Source organism: Camellia sinensis, chromosome 13, assembly GCF_055761805.1.
Source record: "Camellia sinensis isolate YWXY chromosome 13, ASM5576180v1, whole genome shotgun sequence".
NCBI classification, from domain to species: domain Eukaryota; kingdom Viridiplantae; phylum Streptophyta; class Magnoliopsida; order Ericales; family Theaceae; genus Camellia; species Camellia sinensis.
Genome location: NC_138973.1, coordinates 48,228,955 through 48,245,172, shown reverse-complemented (window position 1 = coordinate 48,245,172; position 16,218 = coordinate 48,228,955). Strand labels below are relative to the sequence as shown.

The window sequence follows — 16,218 nt, the reverse complement described above, 5'->3', positions numbered from 1 at the left end:
TTACATTTATGCATGCCATGGACAATTTGTGTATTGCTTATTGCATTTTTTCACCTTTTTTGGGCCACGAGCACCTCTTTTCCGGTGGGGAGGAGAGGAGGGAGATTGTTGAAGACGGTGTTTGATCTTGTAGGTAGATTTGAACCCGAGCATGTAATAGTACTATTTATATCTGTTGGTAACTTAGTTAGCTAATGGGTAAAGCATGTTGTGAAATGGGTTGATTCATGTAGGTAGTTATGCTGGTCATGGTTGCAACATCTTGGTGTTGGTTGATACCACTAGCCATGATTCCTAATGGAACATGTGTAGTTGTGCTTATGTAACATTTGTATTTGCAAATTGACAGTGTTTATCACTTTATCACTGAAGTGAAAAGAAAACTTGAAATCTGCAAACACTCTTTATTCGGACAAATATTACAAATAGCAAAAAGCATTAATTAAATGGTAATCAAGAACAAAACTCATTAAAAATTACTCATCACCAAAAAAAAAAAAGAAAAAAAAAAAGAATACTCATTAAAAATCTTTTTTAAAACACTATGGATGAAGTTTCCTTGGGCCAGCAAAGCACCCTCATAAAGGTGAGCCCGTTTCAACTTCATAAGCAGATTTTAGTGATAGCAGCATGTTAAAGCTTTCTCCTTTCTGGATCTGAAGATAGAAATGCAATTTTATTCTATTTTTGTTGTGAACCATAGCCAAAGCTTAGCTAAGTCTGTCCAATTAAATATATGAGTTCTTCAATCCCTTCTCTTCTTCTGCTGGTATAGTATGTATTTTAATCATTATACATGAACATGCATACATATCTTTACACAAGAGCAGCCTCCTTAGTCTTCTTCACATTGTTCTCTTTTAAGAATCCAATGTAAAGGTTTGTTCTGCTTGAGTCGCTCTCTGGAAGTCTTGTGCTCCGACCGCCTTCCGACATGTTCTTCACAAATTCCACTAAGTGCCTCCAATTGTCCGCTTCGAACAAGCTCTTATTCAATCTTAAATACGTGAATGCACACAATCCATTTCCAGAATCTGATCTGCTTGTGGCCAAAACTTGTGCATATGCACCTGCATCATACCTCTCCAATGCGTTCTCTCCAGCAAGTTCTGTTCGTGCAGTTTTAGTTGCCATCTTTACTTGCTGAACTAACCCTTCTGGTGAGCAGTTTGCATTTTCTGGCTGTTCCCTGTCTCTCATTTCCATGCATGTGAAGTTCAGTACGACTCCGTGTTTACTCATCATCTGTGCTATTGGTTGGTAACCATCGCGATGCCTAGTATTATAGTATCCTGCAGTTAGTTCGGCTGCATGGGATCTAGTTCTATAGTGCCAATGAATCCCAGCTACTTTTCCAGATAATTTTGCTCCGGTTCCTTGGAATATTCCTTTTGCGGCTGCTAGGATTCTGTCGCCGTGTTCTAGAAGCATCCCAGAATACCATTCTAGGAAAAATTGTCCATACTCATTGTTCCAAGTTCCATCCCTGTGGAAGAATGCGGTATCTTCTGGGAATTGGTTGTAATGGCCGGAATCATGAGGCCCATTTGTTCCCCAGTCTTTCTTCCCAATTGCCTCTGCAGATGCTTGCAGTGAAGCCCTCATGTACTGTTTTGAAAGTAGCTTGTTTAGAAAAAAATTACATGCAAGAATTGTTTTATTGACTTAATGATACTATGATTACATATTTAGTTAGATGATGCTTTAGTTCCTAGCCTACAAAAAACGCACAGTAATGATTTTTAAACTCTAGGCCATCATTTTTATTTTATTTTTTTAGTAAGTAAAATTCATTAAAAACAAATACTACAAAGGGGTGAAAATATGATTCAATTTTGGGGGGTATCATAGATGAAATAATGCACTTGCAGTTGCAAGGAGTTACCTTGTCATAGCACTGAAATTCTCCAATGCCAGGAAACCTCCAAGTTCCATTGCTTTCTGGATAGGATGGATATCTGAGCTCTCCACAAGGGCCCATCCCAACTTGAATTTCCTGCAATAGAAATAGAATTTGAGTTTCTAAAGCTAAAAGAAGTTATATCCTTATCTGTGGAAATGAAAATGAAAGGAGAATATCACCATGTTTGTTTCCAATTTTTTGAATACACTTTTTAGAAAATTTTACTTTCTTGTTGTCCGTATTTTTTTTATTTTTATTAAATTTTTTAATATTTTAAGCAATTTTTTGAAATTTTTATACAGACCTAACATAAATATACTTAGAAAGTATAATTTTTGTGAAAAAATTTTTAAAAAATTAAATAAATACCAAAAATACAAAAAAATATAAAAATTTAGTATTTTTTTTTTTTGTATTTTTGTATATTTATTAATTTTGTAAAATATTTTTTCACAAATATTTTATTTTTTAGACAAGGTGCATATGAAAAAAATAAAAAAATATTTAAAATTTTAAAAATATTCATTAAAAACAAAAAATTCAATTTAAAAAAAATTAAATTTAGAAAATTAAAACGGAACAACTGTGTTCCCAAATGGGATATTTTAACCCTGGTTCTAAGATTGTTGGTGGTCCACTATTTGAATCACATAGTCCTTGTAGGTTCTACTGTGCCAACACCAGGTGACTGATTAAATCTGATGATCACTTCTTTCTTTTTCTTTCTTTTTGAGTATTTCTTCGTTAGACCTGGTTCTTCTTCTACGAGCCACATCAAGTATAATCAAGTGACCATTAAACCTATAAAGAGTCGAGTTTTATGGGGCCGACTGGTTGGATCATATTTCCAAAATGAGCTTGATGTTGATTTCTGCTATTTGATTTCATTCAAATTTGTTTAACAGAATCTCCATTTTTTGGTGTTTTATATATTTGGGTGGCGGGAAATGTCAGATCCCAATTTATGTGCTTCCTAGTTGGTTAGGTCCCTGTTTTTGGGGTTTGTTTGTCTTCCATCACTTGACACCAAAAAAAATAAAATAAAATGATCTGTCACTTGGCCATAAAAAGAATAAATGAATTAAGAACTGAATTTGAATGAACCAGTAAATAACTAAAAGAAAAGAAAAACAAATCAAAGACACAAGAACCATGTATTTTCTTTTCTTTCTTTTTATTTTTTTAAATACTGATTTGAGTAGATCTGAATTTTATTGTTGTTGCTTTCGAATTTCTTGCAAAATAATATAATATATATATATTTTCAATTGTTCATTATTATAATTGGTTTCGACACCTTCAAAATTAACATCATGGTAAGCGATACGAAAATTAATCCTTACCACAATAACCTCTCCCAGGTAATCCTTGAATCTCTCACTGAAGCTTCTCATGTAATCAGAGTAGACCTGAATGGGCGTTCTTCCCATAAGCACTGGTAATGAATCACAGCCCAAGGAGATATATTCAGGATTTCTCCGGCCTGATCTGTCTGTATACACAAGGTCTGGATTTTTGCTGATTTCTTCAAGCACCCATGGGGGTAGAGGAATACTGAAAATTGAATACAAAAAAAGGTTATCACAATTTACAGCTGGATTACTCTCTCTGGAAATGATAAAAATTTATGAGCAATTTATCCAGAAAAGAAAATCTAATGTTAAAAAGGTTATTGAAAATTTCAGTTAGGTTACTCCCCGCTGAAAGTGGTTCTTCCTTGGAGGAAGATGCTGGAGATGTTAGTGGAGGTGAAAGGTGAAACTGACTTGACCCATTAGAGAAAATTGAAGACTGAGAAAGTTATAACGATTTAATACAAGGCTATTCTCTTTGGAAAAGAGAGGAATCCTGAAAGTTATGTTGTATTTGGTCGAGAAATTTAGAAATGAAAAGGAAAAAATTTATACTTTGTTTGGTTGAGAGATTTGGAGATGGAAAGTCACTTCAAGATCCTTTTGCTGTGTTTGGTTGGGAGATTTGAAAATGGAAAGAGAAAAACTTATGCTGTGTTTGATTGGGAGATTTGGAAATGGAAAGGGAAAAATTTATGTTGTATTTGGTTGGGAGATTTAGAGATAGAAAGGAAAAAACGTATGCTGTGTTTGGTTGGGAGATTTGGAATTGAAAAGGAAAAAATGTGTGAAATTAAGTATTTTTTTTTTTTTTTTTTTTTTTCAAATTCCTTCTCAAATTCCCAACCAAACACTGTAAGTAAAATCATCCATCTTTTTCCAACAATAAATTATATGAAAAAAAAGAGTGCATGCTGTCATACCTGCAACAGTCTCCAACATTTCCACCACACTGATGAAAGGACATAACAACTTGGAGCTTCAAGCCATGCTTTTGTACCATGTTTACAAGCTCAGCATACCCTTCCCAGTTATACTTCAAAGGCCCATCTTTTTCTACCAATCCCCACCAAGCATCAACCATGACCCCTTCAACTCCTGCGCTTTTCAAGGCCATCAAACTGGCATTCATTGCTCGTGGCTTGTTCAAGTTTCCCCCAAATGATATGGTGTCGAGTGGCAGCATCACAAACACCGGTACCCTGGAATCATTTTTTCCATGAGTATCCGATAGCATGTGAAGCTTCTCCCACTTGTCATTTCTGTTATCTTCCAAGTTCAGGCTTCGTTCACGTAAGAGTTGAGCTTCTTGCATTGAACTCTTTGCTCGGAGACGGCATGATGGCCTGATTTGTGCAAAACAAACCATGCCGGAGAAGAAGTCATCAAGAGTTTTGGAACTTCTGGTATCTTTTAAATTGATAAAAGAAGTCGAAGAACGGAGTGTGAAAGCCATGTCGTATTGTTTTTGGTTTTGTGAAGAGATAAAGAATGATGTGAGAATGGATGAAGGCAGTGTGTTAGTATATATAAAGTTTTTTTTGAAGAAGATAATGTTGGTGGGCTCTAGCTTAAAGTGAAAAGTGCAAAATACGTCCGCTCACCTTTTCTTCTTTTGTACGCGTTTACATGTCATTGCATTCTTGTCAAATACAGGGATGGAAAATAAAAAATGTAAAAATTTAACTTTCAATTTGGGAATTGAATAATCTGCCCTAGATGTGGTTAATTTACTGGAAGGTAAATTAATCATCATAGAATTTGTAATTTGGTGAGTGTTGTTATTTTACCTCAAGCTGGGCTTTTGGGACAGTAAAAAGATTGGTTTGGCTCATAAAATTGTAATGTAGTGTTTAATAGTGTTTTAACATTATGATTTAAGAATAAAGTTGTATTTTGAATTTATGAGTTTTGAAATTACGATTTGAGTGTGAAAAATTTGTTTGGTTACGAGTTTTAAAAAGAGTATTGAATTGAGTCTGGAATTTTTGATGTGAGTTATGATATTTGACTAAAAAACTTACAACTCATAACCAAACACATAACACAAATTCTATTCAAAACTCATAAAAAATTTTAAAAAAAATTTTGAAAATATTTTTTATTTAAAATATAAAAATTATAGGTGCAAAAAAAAAAAAAAACAAACAAACACTGTTCCGATCAACCGGCCGGACATTCGGGGAATATCCAGGTAGATATGTTTTCAAAAGTGGATGTAAAATCAATTTTTAAAATTTTTAACCAAACACAATACTCAAACCAAGGTGTGAAATTACGTTTCAAAAACATAATCAAACACAGCCTAATTTCTCCCCAGGATTTGACTTGGTGAATGAAACACCTATTGAGAATATCTTAGATGATAGTCCCCCATCTTGATATTTTGAATCACTTGCCATGCTAATTGCACCTATCCTAATCTGAGATAAGTTTTAAGTGCTTCTTTTGTGGACATTTAGCTTAAGTGAGTTGGTAGATATTCTTTTGGGCTACAAACAGGGTAGATATTTTATATGTAGACCAGGAATCCTGGAAGCTGCCTTATATACATATATATATATATATATATATAATTTTTGGCTTTTATTTTCTTTTCCTTTTAAATGTCCTTATTTATAGGATTGCTTATTTGTTGGGTTTAACTTCTTGTGCTTTATAGTAAATCTAATGAATTTTGCATCCATCACATGTATTGTTTCTTACATCATTTGCTTTCTTCAATTTCACTTAATGGCTCCTTTCCTGATTGATTTGTCTCCTTTAATGCTGAAATTAGCTTGGGTTTACATAAAACTATTTGGTTATTTCACAGCACCTTCTAACCCTTCAATTTTTTTGCATTAATTTCTTATTTTTTAAAACAAAGGAAAATAATGAAAAGGAAAGAGTGACCTTTACTCAGCTAGTCCGAGGAAGAGAAGATTTGGTAATTATTTGTTGGGAGATTTGAGGAGGAATTTAAAAAGGAAAAGAAAAAAATTAGGTGAAATATATATAAAATATATTTACATTTTATTTAATTTTACACACTTTTTTTCTCTCCGTTTCTAAATTTTCTAGCTAAACACAACATAAGAGCCATATCTTTTGGTCTGATAACCAATGGGTGGTTTTGTTTTGCCACAATCCACCAAAACCACAAAACGCCACGTCCCCTTTTGCATACGTTTATCTGATAACCAATGAGTAGTTTTCTCTTTGGTTTATGTATGTGGATGAGAAAATCCTTGAATTTTCTACTTTCATTTCTTTTTGTTGGTTTAAGATAAGAAACTGCAGTCTCTTTTCATGAGGGAACACGTGGATGTAATGACATCTCTGCTTTCATTTCCATGGATTTTATTTAGGAGTTGGTTGGAGTGTCTAAAATAAATGTATTTTTTAATTTTTTAGACTAAATAATTGAGAAAAAAATATATGATTGTTTGGGATAATTTTTTAATTTTTTTTGAAAAAATGTGTAATAAAAAATTGTATAAATTAGTGTATAGGAGAAGATTGGGATAAAATAGGCTGTATAGTGGAATGGATTAAGGGACGACATGTGCAAAGTATAGGCTAGGAAATGGTTCCCTCATTTTCGGGCATTGAATTGGACGGTATTGTTCGACCCGTGGAGGCCCACCACTGGTCTTGTTTTGGTAATCAGAACCGTTTAATGTGTAGAACTTATCGGTACTATATGTTTGTAAAAAATCATATTGATTGGATATCGATAGCTATCTGATTATATTAGTTTTTTTTTCAACCGTTAACTATAACACCATCCATTTTTTATACAAAACTGATTTGATCATATAGTTAGCAATATTCAATCAACGTGATTTTTTACAGACATATAGTACTCGACGAGTTCTACACATTAATGGTTCAGATTATCAAAACGGGACCCATGATAGGCCCCCATGGGCCGAACAACACCATGTTGTTTGTGCACACACCTGTGCAATTTTTCCAAAAAAGGTAGCTTTGTGTCTGTAGGGACGTCAGAGTTGTATGAAATAATTTTGTGTAAAATTAATTTTTTTATATTTTTTTTGGTGAATATTGATAACTTTTTTAGTAATTTTTTAACTTTTTGAATTTTTTTGGGTATTCCAAACCAAGCCTTAATAAGTTAATTATCTAAAATCTTATTTACAAATCTTATGATAGTTTAAGTCCTATTTAAATTTTTTTGAATTAATAAATCTTATTTAGTAAAATTGAAAATGTTATCAGTTTCTTCCAATTTTTAAAATTAAGAACATTATTAATTTTGCATAGCAATGTTCCAGATAATTGTTTCACTAACTGATAAAAAAAACAGAGTATGAGACTAAATGTTTTTATCCTTTTACTTATTGGTTTGATTCAACTATCCAATAAAACCGAGAATATTAACAATTTTTTTTAGTTTTAAAACTGAGAATATTACCAATTTTTTCATTTTTAAAGTGTTTTTTATTTTTTTTTTGCACATCAATGTTTCATCATCATACTCTTTTATAGACATAAATTTTTTAGTTTTGCATAAGAAAATAATTTAGTTTTTTCAATTTTTTTAAAAAAAAAATTAGTTTTTTTTTTATACACACACACACACATATATATATATATATATATATTCAATTTGGAAGTTGATGTTTTAAATTTTTGAAAAGCAAAATAAATATCAAATCATTATGTTCCTTTATAGATAATCATAAAGGATGAACAATCATTATTTGAAGGGTAATTCTGATTATTAAAAATTTAATGGAACTTGAAAGTCTAAAAAATCTTAATTAGAACTTAATAATGAGATATAAATTCATAGGGCGATTTTACTTACACCACTATTTAACCTCTTTACACCCTTTATCTCATTACACTATTAAAAAAAAATGTAATTCTCATTACACCCCCAATATATTACCAAAACTAATCCTAAATTAACTATTTCATCACTTTAAATCACTAATTTTGGTAACACGGTACTAAACAATTTACATTATTCCGGTGTTATGCTGTCGAAAAAAATAGATCTCTCCAGCATTTTGTTGCTATACATTTACAGAGACATTTTCTTCCAAACAATGATTTTTTAATTTGTGGTGGGCTTGTTTGATAATACAACGTTAATTAATTTGAATTACTCCAGTGCCATGTTACCGGCCAATATTTTTTTCTCAGCACTATGTTGACGTCTAATTAGATGATAACAAGAAATTAATTTGGACCACTTGTGAAGTGCATGTTCAGTGATACATTGTTATACAAATGTGATCACTCTAGTGTCATATTGCCAAACTACAATAGAATTGTCTAGGCCCCCGTCACTGTATATTGAAAAATTTACTTTTTCCTTGAAGCATCCATAAAAAAATTCATAAATCAAACACACATCCATAAAATCTGTCATTGTTTGCATCTATCAATCAAACATGTTATCACAATTCGTCTTGGTAATTTATAGATAATTTTTTTTCCCTAAATAGAAATAGACATCCACACTTTTTAAAACATGTCAACCTTAATCGTTCCCCCTTGATCTTCCTGCTGTCTCTATAGTAACTACTTCATTTACAAGCAAGTGTAAGTCTTGGTTTTCTATCATTGCCTCTCATAGCTGATATCTTTATAACAATGACAAATCCAGTATTCTTTCCAACGTCAAAAACCCATTTAATTAATGCTTCACGACTACGAAAAATCTAAAGATAATGAATACATTTATACGTCAAATTATTAATAAAACTCAGTACAAATTAAAAATAAGAAAAAATCATATTTATAAAAAAAACTTAACAAACCTCGTCTGTAATGAATTCATGACTAGAGTCCATTAATATTGTAGTATTTGTTGCAATGAGTATAAGTATAATTCTTCCAGGCAAAAAAATAAAAAATATAAAAAAATAAAACTAAAAATACATGGTAATGAGAAGTCGAACAAATTGAAAAAATTTGGTTTGGGGTTATCAAAAATGTATCTTTTATTTTGTAGTTGGTTAACAGACTTATATTTTTTGCTCGGTAATGTGATGCCAGACTATTTTATTTTGTTCGATTTCAAACCACCGAACGAAAGTCGAACATCAGTCCAAAAAAAACGAAGTAAAAACCTACCAAATAAATAAAAAAAAACTCACAATTTCACTTTTTTGATGGTTCTTCACCACCGTTTCTTCATCCATTGCTTTATTTAATGATCAAAATATTATGATTCTCACTTTTTGAAAAGAGATGTGTAAGAGAAAAGCAAAATTAAGAAAGGAAAAAGAGGAGAAGGGATTGAAGACCAAGTGGTGTAAGGAGATAACAAAATATATTTAATTTTAATGTTTTGTCTTTAAAGGTAATTTCATACATGGATAAAATTGGGGGGGGGGGAACTCATATAGAGAGTGTAAAGAAGTAAAGTAGTGGGGTAAGTAGAATCACCCAAATTCATAAATTAGGACTTGTGTGTAAATGCCCTTATTTGATTGACGGAAAGTATTGGTAGTTTATTGCTTCACCCATTGATCCCGGGCTTGATGGGCTCCACCAGAATTGTGAACTGACTAATGCCACGTAGTACTCGCCGTTGGGATATTATAATACACGGCGCTGATGCATATAGCTATTTGTTATTTCTTTTCACACCAGTGTTTTGAAATCCACATAAGGGAGATGCTTTAATGCAAGATTGACAGAAAACTATGTGACATAGGCGGGCCTATAGGAGCTTTTGGCCCACCACTTAGAGCCCAACACACAATTTAAACACTAAAGCCTAACGTCGTTGAAGCCCAACGTTGCATTGAGGACCAACGACACCTAAACACGTGTCAAGAGAAGAACCATCCATATCAGCAGACAAAGATCCTGCAGAGTTATTGCACCATACATCAGCCATTAATGAGCCCTGCAGCATTTATTACGATAACCCTTTCACGTCGGAACAGAACAGCCTCACCACGAACAAGGTAAGCTAGAACATAGACTTTAGGCCAACATGATAGCTCAGAGTGGACAAGGAAATGATGAACAAAGGATATAAGCAAGCTTCGACGACAAAAAGAAGGTTAAGTTCTCTATCACCATTTGTAGACACCCCATTTTTGACCGTTCTCAAGACTTGGACGTCACTGCTTGAACACTCGGTGATCATCCTTGTTTGTGTTTGTCTTGAGTTCCCGAAGGTTTTGGTTACGCGCCTTGCCTCAAGATCTCTCGGCTCAACTATTTTGTGTTTGGTTTTGCACCAAACACTTGTGTTTTTACTTTGGAGGGCAGGGAATGGCTTGTTGACCATCCCCACACTCCACCGGCCGTGTTTTGTTTCCATCGGACAAATGTTTGGCTGACTGGCACTCTAGATGGTCGACTGGCCATCTATTTTGGTCAAATTGCATTTCTGGCCGGCCGACTACTGTGCATCTGCTTTTGGCAGATATTTTGTGCCAGCTGTGATAGCTGGCACCCACTTTGCTCCCCTCCACACACGTGTATGGAGGGATCTCCCTCTTGACTAGCTTACTTGAGAAGCTTTGCAAGAGTGAGCTCTATAAGAGGGAACCTCTTCTCCCTCCATCAGGGTTGACAAATAAAGCTCCAGAGCTCTGAGTTTTAGGGTTAGGGTTTACATATACTCTATCTCTATATCTCTTCCTCCTTTTGGTGTATTAGTGTGTGTTTGTTCTTACTATTGCACACAAACACCTACCATTACACCTTTCCTTAGTTGCTGAGGCATTAGAGGGTTGATCTTGAACTTTTTAAGCTAGTTTTGATCCAAGAAGAGGTCTGGTCTTGTGATCTTGGAAGTGTTCTTCAAGAGTGAGTGTTCTTGCCTTTTATACCCCATTTTTTCATAGCTTTTTTGACTACCTTACACCTGTTTTCGAGCTTAGCTTATAACATATAAAAGTCTTTTTTTTGCTTGCTCTAAATAGTTGTTTAAGAGTGTTTTGTTGTTTGGGGTTATTTGACCCCTCTTAGGCCTTGTTTGGCCCTATTTTTGTGCTATTTTGGTGAGCTCCGGGACCACTTTGTTTAGGCCTCCTCACCACTGAAATCTTGAGGGATTTTAGTGGTGAAGATGGTGCCTTAAGGTCCTACGAAGGAGAGGGCCATCCCCTCTCCTTGTTGTCTTCAATAATGGCCATTATAGCCTCATGTGTGAGCATCATTTCTAAGTGCATGTTGGCCATGTCTTAAGTATTATTTGGTAGTATTTTACCATATATTACCTCTGTTTTTACTTGGTTTGGACACACCATGCTTGCCTTGCATACATGTATTGTAATGTCATGGATTGCCTTAACATGCCTTGTGCTTTGAGCCTTGTTTCTAGCATGCTTTTGGCTTAGCTTTGTGAAGCTTTTGTGCTCGTTTTAGCATGCTTAAGCTCTGTTTTTGGTCGTTTTGGTCGACCATGACATACTTAGTATAGCCACCTTGCATTTTGGTTTGTAGGCCTTGGGGGTGTGAGTGTGGAGCATGCATTGCTTGCATCATTTAGTGGTTCGGAACCGCTTAGCATGTCATTTCAGTCCTCATGGCATGCTCGTATGCTTGCATTTGATGTCTCTTTAATGCTTTATAAGGTTGCCATCTTATACTCCATGTTCGGCTTCTTGTATGCTTCCATGTGTAACTCATTTAGATGCCATCTAAGTGGTTTTTGGGGTTCATTTTGACATGCTAAAACCCTGACTTCGGTTGTTTAAATCCTACCATGTTTGGTTTTGCTAAGTGTAGTTCAATACCCTTTTAGCTTGCCTTGAGTTTTGGCCATGCTTGCATGCTTTACTTGTGTTGATTGATTGGTTTGGCACCTCTTTTCCATGCAATTTCAGAGCTTATACTGCATGCCATTGGTCCATGTTTATTCTCTTTTAAGTGTGCTTAAAAGTTGTCTCTACGTGCCTAAGTGTTGGACCTTGCGTGCATGTCTATCTGTATGTGTTTTGACTTCCATCCTTGAGCATGTTGGCCACTATTTTAGGCTTGTTTGAGGGTTGCCTAAATTAGTCTAAGTCCATTCTCGCATGTTGTGGTGTGCTCACCTTGTGTGTTGATTGCATACTTAGCTTATCATGTGTTGTTGCATGTTTAAGTGGCTTTGCATTTGGCATGCATTTATCTTGGTTAAGTTGCCTAACATGTTGTCACATGCCTTGCCTACTTGCATGCCCACATTACATTTTGTACGCTTGTCATTCCATGCCTTATATGATTGATTCCTTAGGTTGTGTGCCTAGCATCATTACTTGCTTGCATGTTCATATTGCATGCCTAGTTCACATGCTTAGGTTGCATTACATTGACATGCATGCCTCACCTCTTGATCAAGCCATGATAGAGGTTGAAGGCTCCATTGTATGTTTATATGCATTGCATTACATTTGAAATCAAAGCGACACACTTGGTCCCTTGGGCCATCACGCATTGAAATGCGCGATTGGTGGTCCGAGAATCAAGTACCATGCTCCTTTGAGTCATGAATATGATAAGGAGTGTGGTTAGTGCAAACATTGCTTGAAATGCATTGCTATGCCATGTTTTGCCCTCTGCTGTTGTCAAAACAGGTTTCTGCAGACAAAGATGGCCGGTCAACTACATAGAGTGCCGATCAACCAAAAGTTTGTGGCCGAGAGCTCAATTAATGGTCAATGACCATTCTGCCATGGTCGGTGACCATTTGTCCTAGCCAGTGGTGTTCCACAGTGTCCATAGAGTGCTCCCTGGGACTTTTGCAATTTTCAGAGGAGCAGAGCAGGGAAAACAGAGGCAACTTGTGCATGGCAACGGGTTTCCGAGCAAATCCGAGCACGCATGCATTGGACCCTCTTCCCGAGGTGTTTTATCGCTTTCTTTACTTAATTGATTTGTTAATTAATTGGGTGATCTGTAATATTTAATTAGCTTGTAGGTTAGTTAAATCTGTACTATTCTTTTGGTCCCTCCGAGCGAGGGCGGATTTGTAATAAGTGTGGGTGCGTGTGTGCATGTCTTCCAACCCCCACTTCTTTCTCCCTTTTACTTACCTGCTTTTGATGGTTAGTATTAGGGCACGTTTAATTTAGCATACCTTATGCTATGCATGCGTGCATCATTCATCAGCCTCGCATGCACCGGGCTCGGCGCATCATGCTAACCGCATAGTATTTCAATTCCAAACTTGAATACGTGCATCGATTTCTCGTATTTCACATGTCATCCTTAGATTAGCCGAGCCCATTCTAATGACATTTTTGTATGTGATGCATTAGCCACTTTAACATGAACTAGGATCATGCATGATTACTAACTAGTTCATTGTTTTGGCATGGAGTACGATGTAAGTATTTATGCTTTAGCATCTCGCATGAGTGTAAACGTTAACATGACAGCATGCTTACCATGTAGCTATGTGCTTATGTGATATTACTGAATGAGTGCCTGTGGGTGAAGGTTGGATTGTTTGAATTGGGATAATTCATCGAAATCCGTATTTTAGCCTACTCACGAGTAGCAAAATTCAAACCATTTTCCAAACAAACGGAAATGCGATGCTTTGTTCCGACTTAGGCAATTTAGTCTAGACTTGTTTTGCTGTGCGCATCACATAGTAATTCTAGGTTAATAACCGGAATAAGAATACATAATGCTTTCAAAACAAGATATCACGGTTAATAGAGGCCAATCTTTGATCGGGCGAGAGGGGGTGCTCATAGCTGACCTTCCCCAATCGTACCCAAGTTCCCGAGCCGAGGCAACTTTGGTGATGACGGACACGTGGCCTTTGGCACCAAGTCAGGGTTTTCTAAATTTCCCAAAATAAAATATTTAGGTGGCGACTCTGTATCTGGAAAAGCAGTCCATGTTTGACACTTCTTTTCTAAAAATATGTTTTTCAAAACGATTTGCCGGATTTGGACTCTTTGGTTCAGATTAAGAACCGTGACAATTTGAGAGTCCTGAACTGTAGTGAACCCAATATGAACAGAACGGGACTCATCCTCCTGGGGTGTTCGGGGACGCCTACACGGTTCCATCTCTACCATCTATCACTCTCACTTCTCTAACTTGCTCATCGGAGGGTTCGCTAGGGGACTCCTCGTTTCCCGTTGAACTCTTGTGCAGGTTTCTCTGTGGGCATCATCAATCGGATAACGGTTTGAGAAGCGTAGATTGACCCGACATGTTCCTTCTGGAGCTTGCAGTAACATCAGTTAGCGCCGTCTGTGGGAATCCTTTTGCTCCGTGTGGCAACTACGCTCATTGTCGCCAGAGACCCATTCCCGATAATCCCTACCTACTACCTACCCAGGTGGATGGTTACAACTAGATCCATGGCCTCTCAACACAACATTACCAACCCCCAAGTCGACCCTCCTAACCTAAACAACCCACCGCAGTATTTCACAAAACTCACCAACAGCATTAACCGCTTAGCTGAGCAAAACCAAGCCTTGATCAATGCTTTGCTTCAAAGAGGCCTTCCCATACCTCCACCACCACCTCAAGATATCCCACCCAACCAAGAACGAGCCCCGAGCCATCTCATCCAACAATCCCACCCATCTAACTTGGAGGGCTTGCAACCCCCTCCTCTAGATATGAACTCGCCACCTCGGGCCCCACACCCACCATTCCAAGCACCTGCCCTCGAGGGAGAAGCCAATAGTGTCCAGCCTTCATTGCATTCCGGTGATGACAACGTTCCCCTTTGGGATGCCGAGTTACGAGCCATAAAACTCCAACTTCAAGGAGTCATGCAGAACATACAGAATAAACCCTCTACCACAGCCAGCTGACCATTCGTTGCCTCTATTAAGGACAAACACTTACCTCCTAAATTCAAAATGCCCTTGATCAACTCTTTCGACGGTACAATGGACCCAGTCGACCACTTGGAGATTTACTGGACCCTCATGGTCCTCCATGCATTCCCTGATGAGATCATGTATCGGGCTTTCCCCGTAACACTTAAGGGGACGGCCCGACTCTGGTTTAGTCAACTGCCGACAGACTCTGTCTCTACTCTTCAGCACCTAAGTGACTCATTTCTCAGCCACTTCATTGGTGGCCCGGCAACCCAACTCCTCAATATCCGTCAGATAGAAAGGGAGTCGCTGCGCAGCTTCGTCACCCACTTCAACACCGAAGCCTTGTAGGTGGCGAAAAACGACGACAAGGTCATTCTCACGGCTTTCATGGCCGGTCTACGATCATCTGATTTCCTTTTCTCCCTCTCAAAAAACCCTCCAACCTCCATGGCAACCCTTCTCTCTAAAGCCCAAAAATACATGAACGCCGAAGATTCCCTAGTCGCCCGACAAGATTCAACAGCGAAAAACTCGACCCCCAGAGAGAAGAGAAAGGACTTTAAAACCAGAAACACCCAGTACATACAACAAACACCTCAGTATACCGACCAACCTGCTCAAGCCGACTGGTCGACACCTACCCGACCGCCCGGCCAGTTCGAACGGTACACACCCTTTAATTCCCCCATGGAACAAGTTTTGAACCAGATCCAACGAGATTATCCCTTAAAATGGCCCCAACCGTTGCGGTCTCCTTCCAACCGCCGAGACCAGTCCAAATACTGCCGTTTCCATTAGGACCACGACCATAATACCGAGGAGTATGTTAATCTCAAAGACCAGGTCGAGGGCATGATACGCTAGGGGTGTTTCAGTTGGTTCACGGCAGCTCGCTCTCAGCAACGGCCATGGACCGAACCTACCAAAAACAACCACCGGCGCACCCATCCTCGACAACCCGCACAACCTAACCAAGGCCATGACTGGCTCCCATAACAACCCCGGGCACAAGGCAACCCTGCCCCCCCGATTGGGGAGATCAGAGTTATTGCCGGCGGGCTTGCATGTGGAGGACCATCCCGTTCGGCCTAACGGGCAGAACTTAGAAAAATCAGGCAGGGCTTAGATAAAGAAGTCGCAACATTGGACTGCCCCTTCAAACACCCCAAGCAGTGGATGGAGCCCATCACCTTTACGG

The 16,218-nt window shown here is 37.3% G+C and overlaps 1 protein-coding gene across 1 annotated transcript; it reads right to left on the bottom strand.

Annotated features, from left to right (window-relative positions):
• Positions 1-384: 384 nt before the first annotated feature.
• On the bottom strand, positions 385-5,407 carry CT-BMY (chloroplast beta-amylase). Its single transcript, XM_028228048.2, has 4 exons — positions 4,179-5,407; positions 3,247-3,457; positions 1,886-1,996; positions 385-1,608 (listed from the first exon to the last, which is right to left on the bottom strand). Exons 1-4 carry the CDS (start codon positions 4,709-4,711, stop codon positions 817-819), a joined length of 1,647 nt encoding a protein of 548 aa, XP_028083849.2. The 5' UTR covers positions 4,712-5,407; the 3' UTR covers positions 385-816.
• Positions 5,408-16,218: the final 10,811 nt, after the last annotated feature.